The sequence below is a fragment of the Girardinichthys multiradiatus genome, chromosome 14 (genome assembly GCF_021462225.1).
Source record: "Girardinichthys multiradiatus isolate DD_20200921_A chromosome 14, DD_fGirMul_XY1, whole genome shotgun sequence".
Lineage (NCBI taxonomy): Eukaryota > Metazoa > Chordata > Actinopteri > Cyprinodontiformes > Goodeidae > Girardinichthys > Girardinichthys multiradiatus.
The window spans coordinates 41,405,854-41,429,963 of record NC_061807.1 but is presented as its reverse complement, the minus strand read 5'-3'; the positions used below and the strand labels follow the sequence as shown (position 1 = coordinate 41,429,963).

At 40.6% G+C, this 24,110-nt stretch overlaps 1 protein-coding gene across 3 annotated transcripts in view; it reads left to right on the top strand.

Annotated features, from left to right (window-relative positions):
- The window catches only part of dock11 (dedicator of cytokinesis 11), a 120,170-nt gene that overhangs the window by 21,091 nt on the left and 74,969 nt on the right, over positions 1 to 24,110 (top strand). For all 3 annotated transcript variants that reach the window (XM_047385737.1, XM_047385736.1, XM_047385738.1), the window contains exons 9-23: positions 317 to 396; positions 1,668 to 1,751; positions 1,911 to 2,051; positions 4,836 to 5,108; positions 8,712 to 8,834; positions 8,925 to 9,007; positions 9,097 to 9,219; positions 9,401 to 9,477; positions 10,793 to 10,977; positions 11,122 to 11,187; positions 15,645 to 15,737; positions 19,362 to 19,485; positions 22,426 to 22,538; positions 22,658 to 22,741; positions 22,836 to 22,925. In XM_047385737.1, the coding sequence (XP_047241693.1) occupies positions 317 to 396; positions 1,668 to 1,751; positions 1,911 to 2,051; positions 4,836 to 5,108; positions 8,712 to 8,834; positions 8,925 to 9,007; positions 9,097 to 9,219; positions 9,401 to 9,477; positions 10,793 to 10,977; positions 11,122 to 11,187; positions 15,645 to 15,737; positions 19,362 to 19,485; positions 22,426 to 22,538; positions 22,658 to 22,741; positions 22,836 to 22,925 (1,739 nt within the window). The remainder of the gene's footprint in view (positions 1 to 316; positions 397 to 1,667; positions 1,752 to 1,910; positions 2,052 to 4,835; positions 5,109 to 8,711; positions 8,835 to 8,924; positions 9,008 to 9,096; positions 9,220 to 9,400; positions 9,478 to 10,792; positions 10,978 to 11,121; positions 11,188 to 15,644; positions 15,738 to 19,361; positions 19,486 to 22,425; positions 22,539 to 22,657; positions 22,742 to 22,835; positions 22,926 to 24,110) is intronic.

Here is a 24,110-nt window from a genome sequence, read left to right as displayed (position 1 = left end):
TCCCTCAGCTAGTTGGCTCTTTAGGCAAAGAATTGCTTATTCACTTGTTGGAGCTGATCATTGGGGGAATGCCAGGAGTTTTATGCAGCTTCTTTGGGTCTTGCCAACAATTTATGGAGGAAATCCAAAAGTTCTGACGTTTTTTGCTACTGATGAGATACTGGGAGGACTCAGTCCATTAGCTCCAAGTCGCCTAGGAGTCAACAGATAGAACATAGTCCTATTTTGAACTGAACAACATGGATGTGTCAATTAAACCAGATAAACCTGTGGGGGGGGACTTTGTTGATGCAACATTTGTTTCCTGTATGATCAGATGAGGACAGTGTGAGCCAAGGAAAAGGTGAAGGTCTGCAGGAGAGCCAGGGGAGGAGCCTACACACCGAACTCATGAAGGTAAGAACAATGGATGGATGATTCAGATCAACGGGTGGGAATCATGTGATGCAGTAACGTTTGATGTACCAACCCAGAGTCTTGCATGAGCACTGACGTTATTCATTTATTCATAACTATCTGGTTTTATAAGCCAAAATATAATATACATTACATATAAAATACATATGGGTGGACTCGTTACCAACTAGGTGACTTCTGAAGGCAACTGGTTGCACTCAGTTTTATTTCGGGGTATCAGACTGAACCAGACAGAACAGAAATGCACAGCACACTTTCCATATTTTTGTTTGTAAAGAGTTTTGAAAACTTTTACTTCCACGTTCTCAACTTTCTATTGGTCCCAATAAAATACCTTGACGTTTGTGGTTGTAATGTGACAAATGGTGGAAAAGTTCAAGAGGTGTGAATACTTTTGCAATGCACTATATAAACTTTATTGTGTTTTTAGTTTTCATTTACTCTCAGATTTCTGTTGATCACAATGACTAATTGGTAGAAACATGACAAAAATGATCAGTTTCAATGCATATAACGACATCTTGAAGAAAATTGTCAGAATACGACAGATTTCAAATAGAAAAATCTATTTCTGTATATTTTTCTGAATCTTGGTCGTCACTTTCCAGTTTCTTTTTGATTTGAACAGAATGTCTTTGTGAAAACAGATCTTTCCCTCTAAGTTTCAGCTCTGATTGGTCCGATAGAATATACTGACCCAAGCCCTGAACACCGCTGGGCTTTCTCATTTGCTTTGGCAAAATCCCATTGCTAAACTGGAGGAAACTATGAGCGTTTGTTGAAAATATTTTGTATTTGTAGATTTTCTGTGTGCAGCAGGGCACAGTTACAGCGCAGAGATTGTGGAGCAGAAGAAGCCTGAGAGCAGCAGCAGTGTTTCCTCCACAGACTCTGTGCAGCTTTAATGCATTTAAACCCACAGCTGCTGCCCAACAACAAAGCCCTGCTTTGGCTCTGGGCCTCTGCTGGTTCATGTTCCAGTCTGTCTGCAGGCTGCACACAGTCAGAGCAGACAGGGATTGAGGCTCTGACTGTCACTGGAGGGTTTGAGGCTTGCCTGCATGAGATGCCCCTCTTCCTAACATTTCTCTGTTGAATGCATGTCTTTGTCTTCGGTTGGAGTCGCTTAAAGAGGAAGGAAAGCACGAGCACTCAGGGAAAGAGTATAGCCAGCTAGTGGTGGTGGGGATGAAAGTGGGAAGAATAAAGGTTGGAACATCTAGTTTGACTTTACTCTGTGCACTTTGCAGTATGTGAGGGAGACGGACCAGCTGAATAAGATCAACAGGAATGAAGGCAGACAAAAGCTTTTCTCCCTGGACCCTGAAACGCAGGTAAGGATTATGCTTTTAATACTTAGTTATTCCCTTATCATTTATTTATCTCACCTTTGATCCAATCTTTCTGATCCGTCCACCCTCCACTCTCTTTAATCCCCCTCCCTTCCTGCCTCTCCACCAATTCATCCAACTCCCCCCCCGTCCTATATCCAGAGGCTGGACTTCTCGGGCATCGAGCCAGATGTGAAGCCGTTTGAGGAGCGCTTTGGCCGACGCATCATGGTCAGCTGCCACGACCTCACCTTCAGCCTGCAGGGCTGCGTTAACGAGAAGGCTGACGGTGTCCTCACCAATGTACGTTACTGTCCAAAGAACGTTTTTCCCAAAAGCCCTGGCAGTAAAAATTTGAGCTGATTCTGAATTATTTTTAACAACCTAAAATAGAAATAGAAATACGTTTTTCTACTTTCTCTATTGAAAGTTAAACTGTCATCATAAAATGCTTATAGTAAAATAAAAGAATAATTTCTCTAAAACAGCCCAAAGTTACAAATCATCCTCTCACCACATAATTAAAAATCCACAAATACAGTAATATTCTCCATAGGCAAATAACATAATCTCTCTTGTAGCAAACAGTCTAACAGTAAGGGGGATATGAGACACCTCCAACAAAGACAGTAACACAGGGTCCATTCAACAGAACGAACAGCTCAGATTCACTGTTGTCTTAGATTGTTCAATCATTTATTGTAATTATGCAGGAGCCCTTAGAAGCCTCATTATTCATTTATATCAGAACCAGAGGCGTCTCTCTGTGTTTGTGAGGGAGAGCAGTTGGTGTTACTCAGCTCTGCAGTTAAAGAGGATTTCACTAATATTTCAAAATAAGGAGAAATTACAAAGTTGACATTTTTAGCTCTCTTTGGCATGTATCTATTAGCATGAGTAGCATGATTAGCATTATTTACAGCTCACAACTTCCATGTGACCTGTTGGCTCTCGTTGAGATGCTTTCACTTATCAGGTAATAAAAAGGATTTTTCGTTGTCGTACAGGAAATCAAGCCGGTTTCTCAGCATATCTTCAGAACTTGGTAAACTTTAATCCTGAAGCATCATTCCATCTTTTTGTATTTTAAAGGTTTAGGTTTATGTTTTTGCCACACCTTATTTAGTCTTTAATAAGAGATTAAGATCTATTGTAAATAAAGCAAACAGGAAGTATCGTTCTTGTGATTCTGTGCATATTTATCCGCCACACACCGCTTTCATTTTTCCAGGACGGACTGAGGTCCATCTTCTCTGCAGTTCTTGTCCCAGATAATACACCTTCTTTATTTATGTGGGTCTGGAAAGCAGAACAGCACAAACGATGTAGATCATACGTTTACTTTCCAGAGGAAAGTAAGGGGAAATATCTGTCGAACCTCCAACTTGGTTCTTGGCCAACATACTATAAGATAATTCTAATACTGGCTTATAAGAAATATAATATATGACAAAAATATATAAAATAACAAAAAACCTGGTCCATTTGCATGGCAACACAGATTGTTTCCATAACTGATGCACATTAAAGTGATTGATATGCCAGGAGAAGATAATTTTCTCCTTAGTTCAGAACAGTTATGTCCCAGCACATGGCAAGGCCAGCAACCAAATATCCAAAAACCCATCAGAAGACCTGGTTTCTTTTTAGAACTGCATACAGAGATGAAGCTCTTGCCTGAAAACATCTTCCCACGCTATATTTAGGACTATAGTTTGATTTCTAAGAAGAATTTTCCACCGAAGCAGTTGTGCTAAAACAGGTTCTTCACCGGCGCTTTGAAGACACATTAAAGAACCGATCTGGTATTCCAGAGCCACAGAACCAGCTCAGTGACATGCTTTACATCACTTTAAACGTCTTCCAATAAATCTTTCTTTGTTGTTTTCTAAATTTCTGCGGAAGATCACAGTGCAAGGAGAGATTTATTTAATACCTGAGTCAAATTATCAGCTGCATATAGCACTGACGTCGTTTATTAGCACCATTTAAAAAGGCTGTGGGAGACTCTGGCTGCTCTTTATGATTCTGTCCGGCCTTTATAAACACTGATCTTGGATCAGTTTTTATGAACAGCACTGCAAACAAACGTTACACACATTGCTTCACGCAAGACTTAAAAACCCCTTCTAGTGACACAAAACACTCACCAGTCATTCTGATGGGGTTAAAAACAACATTTATACAGCTCTGTGTGGTGCCTTCATGTGGATTCGGTAAACAATAGTGATTTTTAAAAAGTGTCATTAGCTCATTTGAAAAAAAATATTAAACGTAATTCAACAACAAATTAAAAAAATTCAAAGTTTTTAAATGAAGTTCAATGTTTTTTAATGTTCGTGGTCTTAAATTAGACAAATTAATGGCAAAACATCAGCAGCCTCCATGAGCCAGCTTCTACCTCTTAAAGGGGACATGTAATGCTTTTAAATCCATCTTTTTCACACTTAAATCATTCAGTTGTGGTCTCTATAAAGTTGAACAGCAATGCTTTGGTCTGAACTCGTCATTGAAGCTCCACAGGCTCCTCTTTCACCTGTTCTGAGGTGCGTCTGAGAGCAACTTGTTTTGGTGCCGTCTCTTTAAATGCTATTGAGGCACTTCACACCCTGCCCCCTTGAGGTCAAAGAGCGCTGCACTTTAACCCGTTCGGCCATTTTTGTAGTTTAATAACAATTTTCTAGCGCTGCAGAAACAAGACAAAAGCGGCCAAAACAATGTAATGCTGTTAATATAATAATACTATTCAGAACACGCAGTATAGTTATGTTCTCAGGGAGCTAAAAGCAGCACACAGCACTGACGTAAGCAGAAGGCAGGATGCTACTGCTATCAGAACAATGGCCACGACGTCATCTCAACACACAATAAGTTCATGTATAAAATAATGCTTGTTGTCATTTTAGCATTATTTGCAGCTTACTGTTTTGCTGTGTCTGTCGTTTCCATAGACGGAAGGAACCAACCCCTTAATCAGATGAAGTCTTTCAGCAAATCCTTCTTGATACTGGCGGAGGTTGATACCCTTCAGAGCTCCATTGAACCCTAACTCATTTTTTCTGACATCTCTACTGATCCCTGCTGTAGGTGGAGCCGTTCTTCATTTGCCTCGCTCTCTTTGACCTGTCCAAAAACTGTAAGATCTCAGCCGACTTCCACGTGGACCTGAATCCTCCGCGTGTCCGGGAGATGCTGACGGACACTTCTGGTCAACTTTCTCCTTCATCTGATGCGGAAGGTGCAGGTGGAGCATCAGGAGAAGGTGGAGGAGGGGTCATGGTGAATGGAGACTGTGAGAGAGGGAACGGCCTTCCTGTTGTGCAGAGGGTGTCAGAGGCTCTCCTCCGCTTCCCCACACAGGTACAAGCTAAGCACTTAAAGCTCTCTGATCCTCCAGCCATATGTAGCATTATTTGGGTGGCCAGCCATCGGACCACCTTGGTGGTATCATCTTCTAGTCTATCTAGTCATCTTCTAGTCACCACTGTGCTTGTGGGAGCTGAAATGAGGGGATTGTGCGGATTAGGGCTAAAGCAATTAATCGTGATCAATCGATTATTGAAATAATCGTCAACTAAAATAGTAATTGACTCGTCGTTAAGGGAGTATACAGACCTTAAAACATGCTTTTTGCTGAAAGAACATCCCACTCAGAGAAGTAATTAGGCCAAAATTGTACAAAAATATCTACATTTTGCATTTAGGATGAAAAACCTTCTGTGTCTGTAAATCTGCACTATCCAGAACTCCTTAAGTGGCACAGCTTTGTCTTCATCTGGTTCCAATTCTGTAAAAATCCCCTATTAAGCACATTTTGCTAGGCGATTATTAATCAGTTTATCAAGTAATAGTCAACAGATGAATCCATTAGCAAAATAATTGGTAGTTGCAACCCTAGTGTGGATGTATTGACCTTATTTCTCCATGTAAAATTTTAGAAGTCTCCCGGCTCAGTCAGATGGAGATCGTGCTGCCGTTTTCGTTTTAGAGAAATGGGGGTTTCTCCTTGCCAGCTTTCCAAACCAAAACTACATTAGTTGGGCTTTTTGTTCCAAGATGCAATGTTTTTGTGGTTTGTATTTTTACTAAGCATTTTCCAGTCTAACCTTGGCGTGAAGTTGCTTGGATGTCCTCCACTGGTACGATGGAAAACTGTCCTAATTTTCCAGTAGTGATTTTGATTTTTGTGTCAATTTGGCAGTTTTCTGAATCCTTTTTATCTCTCTGCAGTATTTTAGGTCTGGAGTTTACTTGAGAGCTTGCTTTGGCTCAGGCTTCTAGTCCTTCAGGTGCTGTGAGGCCAACAGCACTCACACAGCCTATTATTTTTCTCTTGTTTTCCTTCTCCTCAGCAGATCTTTTCCATGTCACCAGACCCAAGCAAACTATAAAAGCGTATAAAAGTGTTCATAACTTTGACTTTTTCATGTTTTGCCACATAACGTTTGAATTTATTTAGTTGAGATTTTATGTGATGGACCAACAGATCGCTGTTAATTTTCAACATTGTCCACAAATGATAAATGGGAAAGTGGAGTGTTTATTTGTAGTTAGTTCCATTTAACCCTAAATATAATCCAGTGTAACCAGTTGCTTTTAGAAGTTTCTTAATAAGTCAAAATGATCCCTTTGACTGTAACTTAATCTCTGTATAAATACAGCTGCCTATAGTAACTCTGAAGGAGCTGCAGAGATTTACAGCTCAGGTGGAAGCATCTGTCGACAGGATTACTGTTAGTTGAGAACCCCATGACTCTGGTGTTTAACGAAGAGGATTAGAAAGAAAGCCATCAGAGATCCTGTTCGGAATCACAGAGGAAGGTGATCTGGTCAGATGAGCCTTCATGTGGAGGAAAAGGAAGCAGTTCTCCCACTTCACATCTCTTTGTTGGTCTCGTAGAGTAGAATGCACTGATGTTTGAGGTTGTAACGTGACATGTGGTAAAGTCCAAGATGCAGGAACAGGTTTTCCGGGCACTAGAAAAAAAACGTTTGAGAAGAGCTGAACTCAGTGATTATATCTTACCAGAGCCCAGTTTAATTTAGCTGGACTGGGTGTGGTCCAAGGACACAGCCTCCACCTCCTCAGTGTCTCACCAGTAGTTCAGAGCTGCTTATTACATAATTTAAGCTCTGAATCATCTGCCTCAGTGCATGTGATGACGAGTTTCAGTTTGATGTTTGCAGAAGCAACTTGTAGTTCATGAAACCAAAATGTTGCATTTGCAGCCTTGTTAAACCATGCTGCAGAGGCTGTTGGGTAATGAGCTGAAAGCAGCAGATCATGTTAGACCAGGAGCAGATGTCCATCCGAGTCATCACCATTTAGAGGAGAGACGTCAGTCTCACTTCTGATGTCTTGGTTTCTTTCGTCCTCAGGTTGCCTGAACTGAAACCTTGAGCAATAACTCATCATCATACCAGACCTAATATAAATGTTGGCCCTTGTGGTTTTCCCACATAGCTTAACTTCACTTCCCCTGCACTTGCTTTTGACTGAGAAGCATTTCAGGTTTCATGACCTGATGATCTCCTCTGTAGGAGATGTTAGGTCTCCACCAAGTATGTAGCTCCCCTCATTTTTTAGTAGGAAAATTATAATTCAATTCAATTGAGTTTATTTATATAGCGCCAATTCACAACACATGTCGTCTCAAGGCACTTCACAAAGGGTTTGGAATGGTGTAGGGTTGTTGGGGAGTTTAGAATAAACTACTGAGTGTAAGAGTTTGGCCATTTTAGAATGAGCTATGTGTAGGGGTACTAAGTAAAATAATAAACTGATAAAACTGATAATGTTTGTCCATCTAGAGCCCACTGGTGGTCATTGTTATACTAAAAACCACAAGGATCAGGATACCTCTCTCTGTCAGACTGATTATAACCATTGGAAAAAAGAAGGGGAAACAGGTAGCAGAAATGAAGAGTGTGTTTGCACCTCAACCATAATTCAGCCGGTTTAGGCTAACCCTGACTCCCCCTTACTCCAACCAACAGGGAGGGAGGAAAGCAGAGGTAAAAATAATTGGAGAGTGTTGTTTCCTGTCGCATTGTGTGAAAGGTGGGTAACTTTAAAATGCGCTGAGTCAATTCAACCGAATCATATAGATTTCAAGTGAGGTACATACATTCCAATTAATCCTAACCATTGAACAGTGCAGTCAGATTCAGTTATTTATTCAAATTGAATAAAAAGTTTTTCTCTCTAAGGGAACCCAGCAGATTGCATCCAGTCAGTGACTTGCAGCATTCACTCCTCCTGGATGAGCATGTAGAGACAGTGGACAGTCACTGGCGTTGACTTTGCAGCAATCCCTCATACTGAGCATGCATGTAGTGACAGTGGAGAGGAAAAACTCCATTTTAACAGGAAGAAACCTCCAGCAGAACCAGGCTCAGTGTGAGCGGCCATCTGCCACGACCGACTGGGGGTTTGAGAGAACAGAGCAGAGACACAAAGAACACAGAAGCACTGATCTCGGAGTACTTTCTATGGGAAGGAAAAGTAAATATTAATGGATGTAGCTCCTTTAGTCGTTTCATCTAGAAAGAAAGAACAGATAAACTCTGAGCCAGTTTTCAAGGTTAGAGTCTGAAAGAGAGCAGATATAAGTAGTTACAGTAAAAGCTCAGTCAGTAGCCATGTCTAGGAGAGAGAAAGGGTTAAACACTAAAAGACAGGACCATGTGGAACATCTGTAGAAGGTGAGCATTAAGTTGTTGCCAGCAGAAGCTTGGACGATTCCCCTCTCCAGAAAGCTCTTTCATTATTCAAATGCATGACATCCTTTTTCTGATGTAAGTTTTATAAACTATATCGTTTTACTTCCACTTCAAATTTTTCATCTCCTTTGGTTAATCTGTTGTATAAAATCCTAATAAAACACATTCGGTTTTGTGATGATAAAATTCTTACATACTTTTGTACTTCTCCTCCTCCCTCTTCATTCTTTTTCCCTCCAGGGCATTTTTTCGGTGACCAACCCTCATGCAGATATCTTCCTGGTGGCCCGTGTGGAGAAGGTGCTGCAGAATGGGATTACACACTGTGCCGAGCCATACATCAAGACCTCTGACATCAACAAGGTCTGCATGCTGTTCATATTCAGCACTTTTTCATACCCGCATGTTGGTTGCTATGGTTTTTACAGGGCGTCTCTTCCCATGCTTCCACAGACGGCTCAGAAGGTGCTCAAAGCTGCTAAACAGACCTGCCAACGCCTGGGCCACTACCGGATGCCTTTCGCCTGGGCGGCCAAGTAAGATTCTCTCACATGGCAATGTGTTAAGGTTCGTCACTCCTTTGTGCAGAGTGTGTTGGACATTAATGCTGAGCGATCTGATCCAGGCAGGTGTTCAAAGATGCTCAGGGCAGCCTGGACATGGATGGGAAGTTTTCTCCTCTCTATCGCCAGGACAGCAGCAAAATCTCCACAGACGACCTCCTCAAGCTGCTGGGCGACATCAGGAAGTGAGTCATCACTGTCACTTCCTGGTTAATGTTACACATAACAGTCGTGTGGGAGTGCATTTATTCTCTCTAAGTCCAAGTTTGACTTGGCATCAGAGGAAGTGTCTCGCTCAAACACATCTTCCACTTTTCCACATTTGTTCTGTTATTCAGCTTGAAAAATCCTTCCTTTACTTTTCAGACCTGAGAAGAACAAACTGCAGATCATTCCAGGACAGCTGAATGTGACCATTGAATGTGTCCCTCCTGATTTCTCAAGTACGTTTATATCTCCATCCCATTCTGCTGAGGAACAGAGGATTATTTTATTATCATACCATTAGCCATAAAAAATGGCAAAATACAGACCCTTGCAAATACATTCAAACCCACTGAACTTACATCTCAAACTTCAATGTATTGAATTGTTTTTCTGTGATAGATCAACAAAGAGTAGCACATCATTGTGAAGTGGAAGAAAATTATTATTTGGTTTCATTTATTTTAACAAATGGCAATCTGAAAAGTGTGATATGCATTTGTATTTAGCCCCATGAGTTAATAGTTTGTTGATGTAGGTCAGTTCTGGGTATGTATCTACCAGCTTCATACATCTGGAGACTCAAAGTTTGACCCATTTGTCTTTTCAAAATAGCTTCAACTCAGTTAGATTGTAGGGAGAGCATCTGCGAAAACCAGTTTTCAAGTCTTTCCATTCACGGTCTGGACTTTGACTAGGCCGTTCTAAGACATGAATGTGATTTATCTAAACTCTGTAGCTCTGGCAGTATGTTTATGGTGGGCTCCCTGCTGGAAGTTGAACCTATTTAATCCACAATCCTATCAATTCTGACTAGCTTCTCAGTTCCTTGTGAATGGTATGACCTTCACAGCATGACACCACCTCCACCATGTTTCACAGTGGGTATGGTGTGTTCACGGTGATTTGCAGGTGTTAATTTTTCTTTGCACATTGTGCATGTTGGCCAAAAGGTTAAATTTGCTGTCTCTTATGCACACGTTAACTATATTTACTTATTAGGTGAATTTGAAGACAGTTTGGTGCTTCGGATCTTATTTAGAGGTGTCTGAGTAAAGGGGCCTCTCTTGTTTCCTCATTAACTCGTTCAGCTGATGATGATTTTATCTAGAGCACAAAACAGAAGGGCAAGTCTGTGTTTCTAGATCAACATGATTACATTGAAAGAATAAAAAAAGTCTCTAGGAACATGCAACTTGTCAGATGAGTGTTTCTGGGAACGATTGGTAGGAAAGTAGGTCATATTTTTGGCTGATTGAATCGGTTCAAATGGAAATAAGAATGTGTTGCAGTTTAGGATCATTCTGCGTCAGTCAGTGTTTACGGAGTGCATAAAAGCCCTGCTGGGACGTAGTTTAGATAATCAAATCATTTCTATGCAGCTCTGAATCTTGTTGGAGTGATTATTTCCTCTATTTGTATGCATCTGAGTTTATACTGTGACACAGCTTTGATGCTGAGCCCTTGGTTTAGCACCTAATACACTCAGACAGAAAGAAGCAGTCACCGGTCCTTTTCCCTGTTCTCTGAGCTGACCCGCTGTCTGTGCTGCAGACACGGTGACGTCGTCCTACATCCCAGTCAAACCCTTCGAGGAAGGCTGTGAGCGGGTGTCTGTGGAGATTGAGGAGTTCCTCCCAGTGGAGGCCAAGTACAACTACCCCTTCACCACCTACAAGAACCAGCTGTACATCCACCCCCTACAACTAAAATATGACAACCAGAAGACCTTCACTAAGGTAATGCTAACCAGAACCATGTGTGATCTGATGGTGAGGACAACACCCTCTACAGACCATGAAGCAGATGTGACACATTGGGCTCAATGGGTCACTGACCATTTGTCTGGCTGTGTATGCTGACTTATATTTCTTCCTCTTCAGGCCAGAAACATCGCCGTCTGCATGCAGTTCAGAGACTCGGATGAAGAAGGTTCTCCTCCTTTAAAGGTGAGTCTCTATACCTCAAACGCATTCCAGCCCCCTTTACTCTGATATCCCTAAATAAAATAGACTGGATCCAGCATCAAAGAAGCAGCCCACATTGATGTAATAGCAACCTGTGTTTAAATAACCTTTAACCCTTTGGATTATTTGTGTGTGTGAGCGTATGTAAAGAAATAGGCGTGTTTTTATTGAGCGGGTGTATGTGATCGAGTTTGTCACCTAGAGGTGCACAGTTAGAGTGGTGAGAACAGTAGAGGGCCTGCAACACACAGCAGCCCTCACCCAGCTATACCGCCTTCTCCCGCCGCACAGGCCAACCCTGGGACCCAGTCCCCCTAGCGGCTCAGGGCCAACAATAATCCCCGGCAGCAACACCGACCCACCAGCCTTCCACCACGCCGGGCAGGTACCAGCCCACCACAACACCTCCATGTCATAGAAAACGCTATGGTAGACGACCACACCATCCCTATACGGCCAGTTCTAAGATGTCCAGAGGTGCAGAGGGTGCTTTAAAAAGGAATGTTTCTGAAATATTAAAAGACAAATGAATGAATCAGTGTTATACTGAAGATTTCAAATGTTATTCTGGAAATATTACAGCTGATTTATTTGTTTTTTTGAAAAATGAAGTATTTGTTGTTTGCTATCACGAAGAAATGCAGTCAGGTTTAAATGACTTCAAATCTAATGCAAAGAGCTTGTAGGGGGAGCTGAGAGCTTTCTGCTGGGAGCATGGTTTCCTGAGTTTGTGCTTTCTACTTTGAACCTGCTGTTTAGCATAGTTGGTGATTAGAAACTTCCCAAAGAAGGAATGGAAAATTCTAGACACTGTTGGAACATCATTCACTATAAAGGTTTACATAACCATGGAGCAAGAGGTGGAGCTGGGCAGAACTAAGAATATCACCTAGGACAAAAACTCCACTGTTTTGTCTCTAAAAATATGACTTGATTAGTGAGACTTTTAAAGTAGAGAAAACTGCACCAACTGTCAAACATGGTGGCAGCATCATGCTGTGGGGCAGAAGTGGACAGAATAATGAAGGAGAAGGACTACTGCCAATTCCTTCTGGACACAGTAAAGTGTTCCAACAGGAGAGTGATCCCAAACACAACAAAACTGGTTTTAAAGAGGAAAACGCAGACCAGCCCTAAGCTACTGGCCCAACGTCCCGACCTCAGTCCTATTTAAAATATGTGGTCTTCTTCAGGTAATAGAACATTTTAAAGGAACTTCACAAATTCTGTTAAGAAATCTCCAGCCTGAATGATACCAGAAAGTTGTCAGTGGCTACAGAAAGTGTATGGTTGAAGTGCAATTCACTGGTTTTGCTTTTAGTTAACTGGGAAGTTAAAATTAGCTGTGAAAACTGCAGTAGGTGGGTCAAAGACTGTGATTGTCACCAGAGAAGTTCTTTTAGTGTCTGGAAGAAAGAATCACTGCAGCGAAGAGTCCCCGACATTAATTCAGGATCTGAGATAGCCTCTTCCATAGCCTTATTATTATGACTGGAATATGAATGGTCACATTTTTTCCATCTATGGATTGTTATTCTTCTTGTTTGATGCTTTTGATTAAGCTGAGTTAGACAGATGAAAAAAATCAGTCAGGCGTGTCATGTCATAGCTAAAACACACCCCAACACATCAGGCTGCTGCTTGGAACATTGCTTCAGGTTCAGCGATTGGAAAAAGTTGTGTGCAAACAGCACAACTGCCAGGAGATGTAATCAGGGCCAGCGGAAGACCAGGAAGGTTCTGAGTTTGAATCAAACATAACGAAGAGGAAGGTTACTGGTAGCTGAAAGATGATGTAGGAATTTCCCACAGTCATTTCTGCTCGGTGACCAGTCAGAACCACAATCAGCTTCCAGCTATATGAGGCATCAGCTGGAATTCTGGTGATGAAAATGCAACATGTCACACCAACTTCTTTTGAGTGGAAACTGTTTGGTGTTGGGTCCTGTGGGATACAGTGCAAGCTCTAACAGGACAGTGTGTGTGAGTGATAAGATCTCCAGCTGCCCCTGCAGCCAAACCTCCACCCTCATCCTGAGGCAGGTAATCACGGCAGCCATCAGCCGGCTCACTGCAGGGGTGAGGGCCTGCTTATGTGTATGTGCACACAACTCCCACAGCGCTCTGCTTCTTAAATGAAGAAAGAAAAGAATCTTTGTTGAAGTGTGTGTGTTCCCTTCCCACCTTCCTACATACCTCCATCTCTTCCCCTAACATGGTAGGATTTAAACATGCAGAAAGCCTCTAAACTCATTTGGTCCAATTACAGCTGTGCTTGTAATTCGGTCTCTGGCCAGGAAAGCTCATTATCATTCATTTCAGATGGCAGCATTTGTTAACGTCCTAATTAAAGCATCAACCCATCAAAGCAGTGCAGAATTCCCGCTTGTCTCTCCTCATTAGAAACATCCTGACCAGGAGCTGCTTGATCCTGTAGGCATAACCGATTATTTTACCATTAAACTGCTGCTAATGGCTCCCGCTCTACTTAGGTCCGTTTCATTTAGTTAAGCTGTACAACGGTGGCACCCAGTTCCTATGAAAAATATAGATTTTACTAAACCTCAGAAAAATGTAGCTTTTAATGTTTTGTACTTTCTGCTGGAGGTATTTTTATTTTAATTAACAGAAGTTAAAAATACCTGTTTTAAATTATGACTTAATTCGCCAACTGACCTAAGCTTTCATAATGAAAGCTGTCATTTATTTTAAATTAAAAATAGCTAAAAATGTCCAGGTTTGAAGATTTAAGGGTTTCATCATGTGTCCTGTCATCATATGCAAGAAAACCAGCCAAATAATAGTGCGTTAGTGCTGTAAATATGGTGGATTGTGAACATACAGTACCTTGCAAAAGCATCAGTTCAGCTGTGTGTACCTTAGGCTCTCTTTATACTTTGAGCACTGTTCATTCCTGGCACTACTCTGCCCACCTGAAATCTCCAGCCTGGAAAGGAGAGCAAAATCCAGAGAAGCAGACAAGAGGCCCATGGTAACTCTGGAGGAGCTGGAGAGATCCACTGCTTGGGTGGGAGAATCTGACATGACGACTATAACTCAGGTATCCACAAATCTGGTCTTTATGGTAGAGTAGCAAGAAGAGAAGAAGAACTGACTGTTGATAGAAAGCAGTAAAAAGTTTGGTTTTCAGTTAGCCTTGTAGGTGCCACTCAGACATGGGAAAGCAGCAGCAGCTCCGGCCAGATAAGACCAAAATTAAAAAATTTTGGACAATATGCAAAATGCTCCATGTTAAGGAAACCTACCACTGCACATCAGCCTGAAGACACCATCCCTACAGTAAGGCACGGTAGTGGCAGCATCATAGTGGCATGGGACGGCTTTTCTCCAGACAGAGACGGGGAAGCAAGTCAGAGTAGATGGAAAGATGGATGGAGCTAAATGCAGAGGAGAAGAATTGATCTGTGGTAGAGCTTCACCTTCTAGCAGAAAACAACTATGAACAAACACCCAGATCTATAATGAACTGGTTTAGATCAGCCGTCTCTGATTCCAATCCTCCGGGTCTGTTGTCCTAGAACCTTTAGGCCAGTCACCTGACTCAACTGGCTGTTATAAAAAAGTAAATACCACCTTAGTAGTTTCTCCTATTTCTTGCATGTTTGAGATTATCAAACAAACTTTAAAATCAGATGAAGACAACCCGAGCGAAAACAAAGAGCAGCTTTCAAATGATGATTTTTGTTTATATTTCTTGACAGCACTACACTCCTCAGCCTTGCACAGAGTCCTGCTAAAGACCATGAAGCAGATGCACACGTGAAAGATGCTGTACAGCAGCTGGTTTAGATCACGCCTTTAGAATGGCCTGGTCCACCCCTAAACTCAATTAAGATTTTGTGACAAGACTGGGAAATGCATGTTCACAGACGCTCTCCTCCCACTCTGACTGAGTTTGCGCTATTTTGCCTGGAGACCAGGTGAAAATGTCAGCCTCTAGTTGTGCCGAGCTGGTAGAGACAGACCTTTTTAAAAGACTTGCAGTTGCGCTTGTATTGAGATTGATCTACAGTGAGCTGACTCAGGGAAGCTGAATAACTTTTAAACCATTATTAATCAAAGCATATATCATTTTCCTTCCACTTCAGTTACGCACTACTTCGTGTTGGTCTATCACATACAATTCTCAATAATAAGCTGCAGATTGGGGTTCTAACATGTTTTAAAGTGTTCCATTCATACTCGCAAGGAGCTCTAAGTCTTTTTCAAATATATCTAACAAAATGTTGAAAGAAGAAGCGGTGAATGGAACGATTAAGGAGTAGTACAATTGGTGTAAGACAGCACACCAACGTGCAGTCTCATGCTTTACTTTCTCTTAATGTCAGTAAGCTCCGATTACAGGGCTCCTACTCACAGCTGTCCCTCAACATCCAACCGAGTCTTACGGCTGATGATGTGTTTTGCTTCCTTTTCAGTGCATCTACGGCAAGCCAGGAGACTCTCTTTTTGCCAGCAGCGCCTATGCAGCTGTCCTGCACCACAACCAGAGCCCCGAGTTCTACGCTGAGGTCAGACTCCGTCATCTCTGTGTTTGATTTAACTTCTCATTGTCAAAGTTTCACAAAGCTGGAACAGTTACTTCCTGGGAACACACGCAGCATGAAGTTAGCTCTGCATCCAGGAAGTCTGGGCTGGTCACTAATGAAATGCCTGAGCAGCCCTGAGATTATCCCATAAATCTGCCTCAGGACAGAGCTGTGAACATCAAGCTTGGAGCTGAGTGCAACAACAAGGGGATTGTTGTAGAGGGGGAGCCGAGGGGTCCATATGGCCGTGGAATCAAAGGGATCAGGGCCTTAAGCAAGTTCTACTATAACCCGCCTTAGTTCTCACTCACATCATGGCTGAGTTTCTCTGAAACAGCACAGTCAAAACATCTTAATCTGATTACATTAGGGAGATATGATTGTCATGTTCAAGCAAGGGTACAAATGTTTTTATTTAAATTTTAAGTTTGATTGCCTGTCACGATCTCATGGATATTTCTAATCCATCGAATCAAAGTTTTACAAGGAAGAGAATCTACACATCCTCTACAGCAGGACACAGTGAGGATCTTGATCCATGGCATGTCTGAGCACTGTTGTTGCTTAGCAAATCTGGACGTTTCCCACCAGTCCCAGCTGTTCTCTGCATCAGGTTTCATTTCCTGTAATAAAAACTGCCATGTGCCAAATCACAGAGACACCGTTTTGCTTTGCTGTTGCTGCCCTCTAGTGAAGCTAAAGCATCCCTCCGCATCACAGGGGCACCTGGGGTCAAATCGGGCAGCAGAATTAGAAATAGTCAGCAATCATGTGGAGTCTCTAAAAAAATATAGAATCATTATTAGTCCAGCCAGCTGCTTGCAGAAAGCTACAGAGCAAATGTGACAAGAGATAATTTAATTTAACTGACTAATTTAACTAACTATTTAACTGAATGATAAACTGTAGCTTTTTATTGAATTTCAGTGTAGAAAGTCTGGCCAGGTCTGGATTTATATTTTATTATTTTTTCTGGGCAAATATGGAAAAAAACGGAGTATGGATGTTTGAGTTTTCAGACTTTATTCTTTGTTTTTTAATGTAAAAAGACAAAACAAGATAAACTTACTGGCTGTAATTTATATGTAATTTATATTGTTCATCCCAAGTTGAATATTTGCCAAACTCGTGATCCCTTTGATTTTTACAGGACCTTTATAAAACACCATTTTCAAACTTATTTAGTTGTTTTTTTAAGATGCTGTTATTTTTGGTTCTGAATTCAATTGTTTTTCTTCTGTTTTCTTGATTCTTTGCTTTGTGATGCAAACTACATTTCTTCAACACTTGGGGCATAGCACATACAGAGGTCTTTTTTTCATCGGCGGAGGCTGTCATGGGTTCGAGTCCCAGCCCGTTGATGTTTACTGCATGTTCTCCCCGTCTCTCCACCTTTTTTCCTGTCGGCTCACTTAAAAAAAAAAAAGTGAAACATAAAGGCCACTACTGCCTACGAAAATGAAAAGAAAAAAATCATAAAAACTGAAACAATTAATTTTAGTAGGCAAAACATGAAATGGAAGAAATGGACTCTATTGAGCCGTAGTTCTAGAAAGGAACCCATAAACACTCATTGTTTAGTTTATTGAAGAAGCAGTTTGCTATTTTCTTTTTCACTGAGACCTTCTCAGGTCAGTTTTGGATTATGTAGGGGTTAAAACTGGGTCTGGCTTAAGGGTTTAGCAACACAATAGAACTCTTATTTTTCTTTATTTTAACACTAAGAGGGAATTAAAATATCCACACGGTGCTTTAAAGAATCCAAGTTTATTGTAGAATAATTTTTGTTTTGTTTTAGATTTTAGATTCCTGTAATTCTTGTTCTTTACATGGAAGATAGTTCTTAATGACTTTGGCTGAATGTTTGGGTTCGTTCACTTAGCATTTTGTAAACTGATCAAAATAAATAATCATCATGTATATTTCTGACAACATTCGTTGTTACAGCATTTTTTCACACCTGCCTAAAACTTTTGCACAGTACTGTAGTTGGATGGCGCCAGATACAGATGTCATGTACTCTAAATGGACTGACGGGGGTCTTGCTTGGACCACTTTTAGAACTGTCTTTTGGCCCAAAAAACCCCCCAAAGCAACTCTTTGCCAGAACCATCACCCAGATTAGAGATGTAACTGTTTGGAAGTGACCGGGCTCACTGAGGTCACCCAGTCATATCATTGTCTCTCCTCCGTCACATCGCAGATATCTCAGCTTTCCAGCATGTTGTGGATCACTGCATTAACCTTCCAGACACGTTGACAGCGGCCAGCGGGCTGTTAAATCCTGAGTGTCTTTGTGTTGACGGCAGGCCTCAGCTGGGATGAGATTCTCACACTATAAGAACCTACCAAGTTCTTATAGTGGCATTTACACAGAAAGTTGTATAATGTGATCTAAGAACAATTATTCCTGTTTTTGCTAAAATAATCTAACTTATTATTACTGTTATAATAATTCAACCTTTAACATTTATTTATTCCTATCGCTGCGCAGTGAGACTCTCCAGCTCTTTCTGAGGGACCTCACAGGGTTTCCAGCCTAAAAGGGATCTATAGTCCAAGTTCTGGGTTTTCTCCAGGGTCTCCTTACTACTACTTAACACACATGCTGATCTTCGCTTGCAGTTATATTGTTACCTTAATACGAGTGACGGCTGGTCCTCCCTTAGTCTCCACACCATAACTGCCTGTCTTCTTCACAACCAGAAATATTTCCAGTCAGCAGAATTTGCTTTGCTTCTAAGCAAGGGTACATTGTTGGAAACCTCCTTTAGCAAGCTGAGTGGTAGTGCTCAGCAACTGGTGGGGGAGGGGCACTTCTGTTTCTCTACTCTCTATACAGTGAAAGATCACTATTGTCACAGCTTTAAACTGTGTTGTGTGATGGAAAGTTTACTTTATTTGCGTACCTTCATACGGGCAACCAGCCCATGCTTAGTTGCACACTCAGAGCTGTCCACCTGAATAAGCCTGGATTCATGCTGGTTCCAGGACTGAACCAGAGCAGAGCAGAACATGTTGACTGTTCACGGTTAACTCAGCAGAAAAAGCATAAATTCATCGGAGATTAAAAAAAGGGAAAAATGTTACAGCGTCAGGACAGGCAGTTTAAAGAAATAGGCATTTGATGCAGGAAATGAGCAAAACAATTAAAAGAAACATTGTAATAGAATAGAAAATTGACTGAATTATCTGGGGATTAGTTTTGTTGAAAATCAAATAAAACCATTCTTATTGGCTAAACCGAAAACAGATCCAGGTGGTCTATGGAGACGTAGTTATGGACTGTAGCTGGTTGGATTCAGTAGTGAACAATCACTATACTGGAGAAGTAGACGATGCCTAACTTTCATTTGGAGCAGACCATTACTCTAATGGACATATTGAAGTCTAATCATAGTTTATTCATTCAGCCTACTCCTCCATTTGCAGGCTAAGTATTGATTAATCATCTTGTCCCCCAAATAGCTTAAACACTTCAAAATAAAGAGTTTTTTACTCCAGAGGTCGGCGTTGCAGTTGAGAGAATCACCAACTAAGGGAACGGTCTGAATCTTTCTTTGCCGTCTGTGTAAAAGGGAACTGTCGCTGCTCCACTGTGTGCAGGTTAAAATCGAGCTGCCGGTGCACGTACACGAGAGACACCACATCCTCTTCACCTTTTACCACGTCAGCTGTGAGTCCAGCAATAAGGCGAGCAGCAAGAAGCGAGATGGGGTGGAGTCACTGGGTGAGTCTGACTCTGAATGTTGATTCAAGTGAAGGAAAAAGAAACATTTCAGCAAAATTTATTTCAGTAAAAGTTGCACATTTAAACATTCCTAATGTTAAAATGTAATAAAAAAAATACATTAGTATTTGAAAGCTTAAATGTAGTTTTGTTATTTTTATTCGTTCTATAAGTTATTTATGTAAAGCCATTTTCTTTAATGACCATCTTCAAAAGCTGCGGCAATTCCAAAGCAGTATAGAAAAAGATGAAGTGTTATTTTCAGATGACAGATGCTTTTTTTGTCATCTGAAAATAACATTTTATTATCTTCAACACTTCATGTTATTAATATACATAATAAACTGTTTTGGGCCTAAGAGGGACCCTTGAGGTACTCCTAATGTTATATTTGTGAGTCTGGATTTGTTTGCACAAACTGATGTCCGTTGGGTCCATGCAGCAAGTCCAAGATTGCTCATATCTCTGGCAGATTTAAGTTTAAAGTAATCTTTGAATTTTACCACCATGTTTCTTCATACTGGGCTTAATAAAGACGTTTGGGAGTCTCCAAGCTGGAATCTTGACTGAAATGCACTAGAGAATCTGTGGCGAGAGCTAAAGACTAAGGTGATGGCAAGGAGGCCTTTTAACCTCAACCCCCCAAAACTCATCAAAAAGAAATCATCAAAATACAAGTGGAAACACAGTAAAAGTTGTTCGGCAGGTAAAAGGCTTTGCCATATTAGATTTTTCTATTGCTAATTGAGGAAGGTGTAAATAATTTTAGACTTGCCGTATTTGAATAAAAAGCAAGTAAAGGTTGATACTCCTTTACATTGGCCAGTTCTTTTTTAACAGAAGAATGTTTCACAAACTCGAAACAAATATTGATCAAAATCTACCAGGGGTATGAATAATAACGAATAATAATCGATGATCAAGATTACCTTTTTTGTTTACGCAGGCATAATGCACAACAACTCATTGACCTTTTGAAAAGGAAAGATTCATGGTTCCAGGTTGTAGCAGAAACAGTAACAGGTTGACTTTAATTACATAGAATTTAACAGTGAATGAATGATAAAACTAGTGTATCAAACTAATTACGTGTCTTTACATGCTGAACATGACCAATTAATCATGATCTGGATGTCACTATAGTTTCACTCACATTCATCCTTCACTAATCGGTGCAAAAAGTAGCCATTTTTTTGCCAGATGCGCAAACATTTTAAAACTAGTACTTGTTATAAACTCATTTGTCAACTAAAGAGAGAGCAGTCTTATTAAAAGAGGACCTACATGTTGGATTCTGCACTCACCTCTAGAGGTCGCCCTTGAGACTCAGGTCGTTTTGTCTGAGCTCAGTGCCACATGTCTTTTAGTGATGTGACCTATGGCTCTTTGAAAGGAACCGAATTTTTAGCTGAAATTATCAGTTGTTGAAAATTTGCACAAGCCGTTTTATCCCTAAAATAGTGTTAAATATATTTATTTTGGGAAACCTGACATTTGTCAGTGAAATTCAGAAAAAAGTTAAATCATCTTTATTAAGTAAGACATTTTTATTTAAAAGGTGCAAAATAGAACCACAGTACGTTCATGAAACAAGAAAATCTTTATATATATATATAGAGCAGCAATACCAGGAAGGATTTTAAAAAGTAGGCAGACGTTTGCAGAAATTATTACATGTTTGAAGTTTAAAAGAATATGACAGCGGTGATGCTGTCTGGATTTCTTGTTGTGAATCTTTGGAGCGCTTCTATAAAATAATTTAACCGATATTTGTTTAGCTAGTCACGCAATACAGAAAAAAAAAGGTCATATGACTTAGATACATAAGAGATCCTCGTGGATTTACCTTAAATTTGCTAAATTACATTTTTGAGACTTTTTAAGCTTTTTGAAATGGTTCCACACCTTACATTGTTTTTGTTGAATTAAGAACGGTAAAGTTTCAAAACTTGTTAGATTTTCAAACATCCCCAAATTATGTGTCATAGAAAACATAATTTATTTCCTTTTAAAAATGTTGGCATTGTTAGAAAAATAAAATTATGTTTCATTTAAGTGCAGTAAGCTTGAAGCTTGTGACACATTTGAGGGGAATCTGTGTGCAAACATGGGGTTATAAAACTGGATCTGCGTCGCCAGTGGGTTTGTTAAAAGTCATTTCTTAATGTGTAATCTTTTCCCCTTTGAATAAATATACTCAAATTAATTGTTGGATTTTACTAAATGTTGGAGTGAGATTATGCTAATGCAGGAAAACCTCATTTATTGGGTTTATTTGTACAGCGACATTCACTGACGAGGTCATTCAACATACTTTACATGAAAATAAAGAAACAGTTAAACAAAAACCCATTTAAAAACAGAGAAATGAAAGCAGTCATGCTCTAGCCTTAAACATCACGTAAAAAGAAACATAAAAATGACAGAAGTTAAACTAAATAACATGATAAACATGGAAGCCTCCCATCAGGCTGAATGTTTAGCGGCAGTGTTTTAGTTATAGCTGTGAATTTATGGAATAGTTTCAGTAAGAAAATGTAAACATGCGAAACATTAAGATCTCAGTATAAGAGGAAAGGCCATCAGTGGGTATAATTCAGTGTGGAGAAGGAAAGGTGTGGAGACACAAAACTAAAGACCATCAGAGCTTCTCCCTGATAGAAATTAATTATTATTTTCTGTGATGGTTGAGCTCCAATTTTCTTCAGTTTTTTATTTAGAGAAATAAAGATGTGCTTTTATAAGCTGGGTCTTCAGACTCATGAATGAATCTTGGATGTTGAGGTTTTGTTTCTGTTGCTTTTATGGATATTTTACTTCTATTCATTTCGAGGTCTAAATAATAAATGTTTACCCAACTGACTGTTGATTGTAGGACCGGGAGGTTTAGTTTATTAAAAAGCCTGCCTGCTAACATTGTGTGACCTGGGTGTTCTTCAGTGGGCTACTCCTGGATGCCTCTGCTCAAGGATGGGAGGATGCAGTCATCGGAGCTCCAGCTACCTGTAGCTGCTACTCTGCCTGCTGGATATCTGTGTCAGGACAGCAGAAAAGTAGGTCCTTGTTCTCTCACATCAAAAAATCAGGTTTTTTTTAGGACTAAGGGACATTAACAAAAGCCAAACATTTCAAGTGGTCTACCATTTTCTTCTGGTATCGCTCCTGCTAACAGTCCCAGCCGGATATCAAGTGGGTGGAAAACGCCAAGCCACTGTTCAAAGTGAAGACCCATGTAGCATCAACAATATATCCTCAGGTGAGCTGTAAATCCTCTGAAAAATAAGGCGGAAGCAGACACAACGGCAGTCATGAGATGTTCTGATGCTCAAGCTTTGTGTTCTCCGCTACAGGACCTCCATCTGCATAAGTTCTTCCAGCACTGCCAGCTGATGAAGACCACACCAGGTGGCAACCCAGCAGAACTCATCAAATACCTGAAGGTGAACAGCAGTGACTGAGCAGACAGTTATTAGCAATGGGTGGTTCATTTCACACACGGAGGTCCTAAATCTTTCATTTAGTCTTTCTGCATGGAGTTTGCAGGTTCTCCCTGCGCATGAATGGGTGCTCTCAGGGTGCTCTGGCTTCCTCCCACAGTCCAAAAACATGACTGGTTCTCTAAATTTGATCTCAGGGATGGGTGTGTGCATGGTTGTCTGTCCTGTGTGTCTCTGTGTTTCCTTGTGATGGACTGGCGACCTGTCCAGGGCTTACCTGCTGGGGATAGGCACCAGCACACCTGCAACCCTGCAAGGATAAGTGGGGATAGACGATAAATGGATGGTATTCTGTTCAAACATGTCAGCTGACATAGTCTTCATTTATGTCATTTAAAGATAATGTCTGTTGTTATTTTGCCTTTACGAAACCTCTGCGATGATCTGAGAGACAGAATACAATAGGCTGCCTGAATATTCCTCTTCGTCTCTGCTGTACCTGCAAATCCACAGCTCTCACTCCCTTGTCTGCATCAAACTCCTGCGCAGTAACAACAGGTGCCGTCTAGATATTTAGGTCATAAGCATTCAGACTACATATGTAGTTTTATGTGTTTTTTGTTTATGTGCTTTTTGTGGCACTAGTGGCCTTTATTCAGTGTTTCAGACAGGAAATGGGCAGAGAGAGAGACGTAGGAAAGGTCCTGAGGTCGGGACTTGAATGTTGCAGGCGGGGAAGACTAATAACGTCTGTATTTAGAGAACTACACACACCGCCTTGTTAGGAGTTTTTAAAATGTGATAAAAGTGTGATTATCTGCTCGACGATAAACTAAACTTGCAATACTTTAATTAAACAAATAAAGTGGTCAGAATGTTTGTAGTAAAGGGTTTTGTCAATCTTTGCCGATCCAAAACTTTAAAAAGGGTTTTGCTTATTCATCCGGTTTGCTAATTCTTTTGGGCTCCAATAAGAAAAATACAAAACAATTTAGTCTGTTCTTAGCATTAAGAACAGGATTTGTTTGTTGCTCCCTGTCTCAGTTAATTAATTAATAAAAAGCAGATTTACAGTGAGGAAAATTAGTATTTGATCACCCTGCGACTTTGCAACATCTCCCACTTAAATCTTGGAGGTGTCTGAAATTTTCATTTTAGATGCACGTGAGAGACATAATCTAAAAAAAA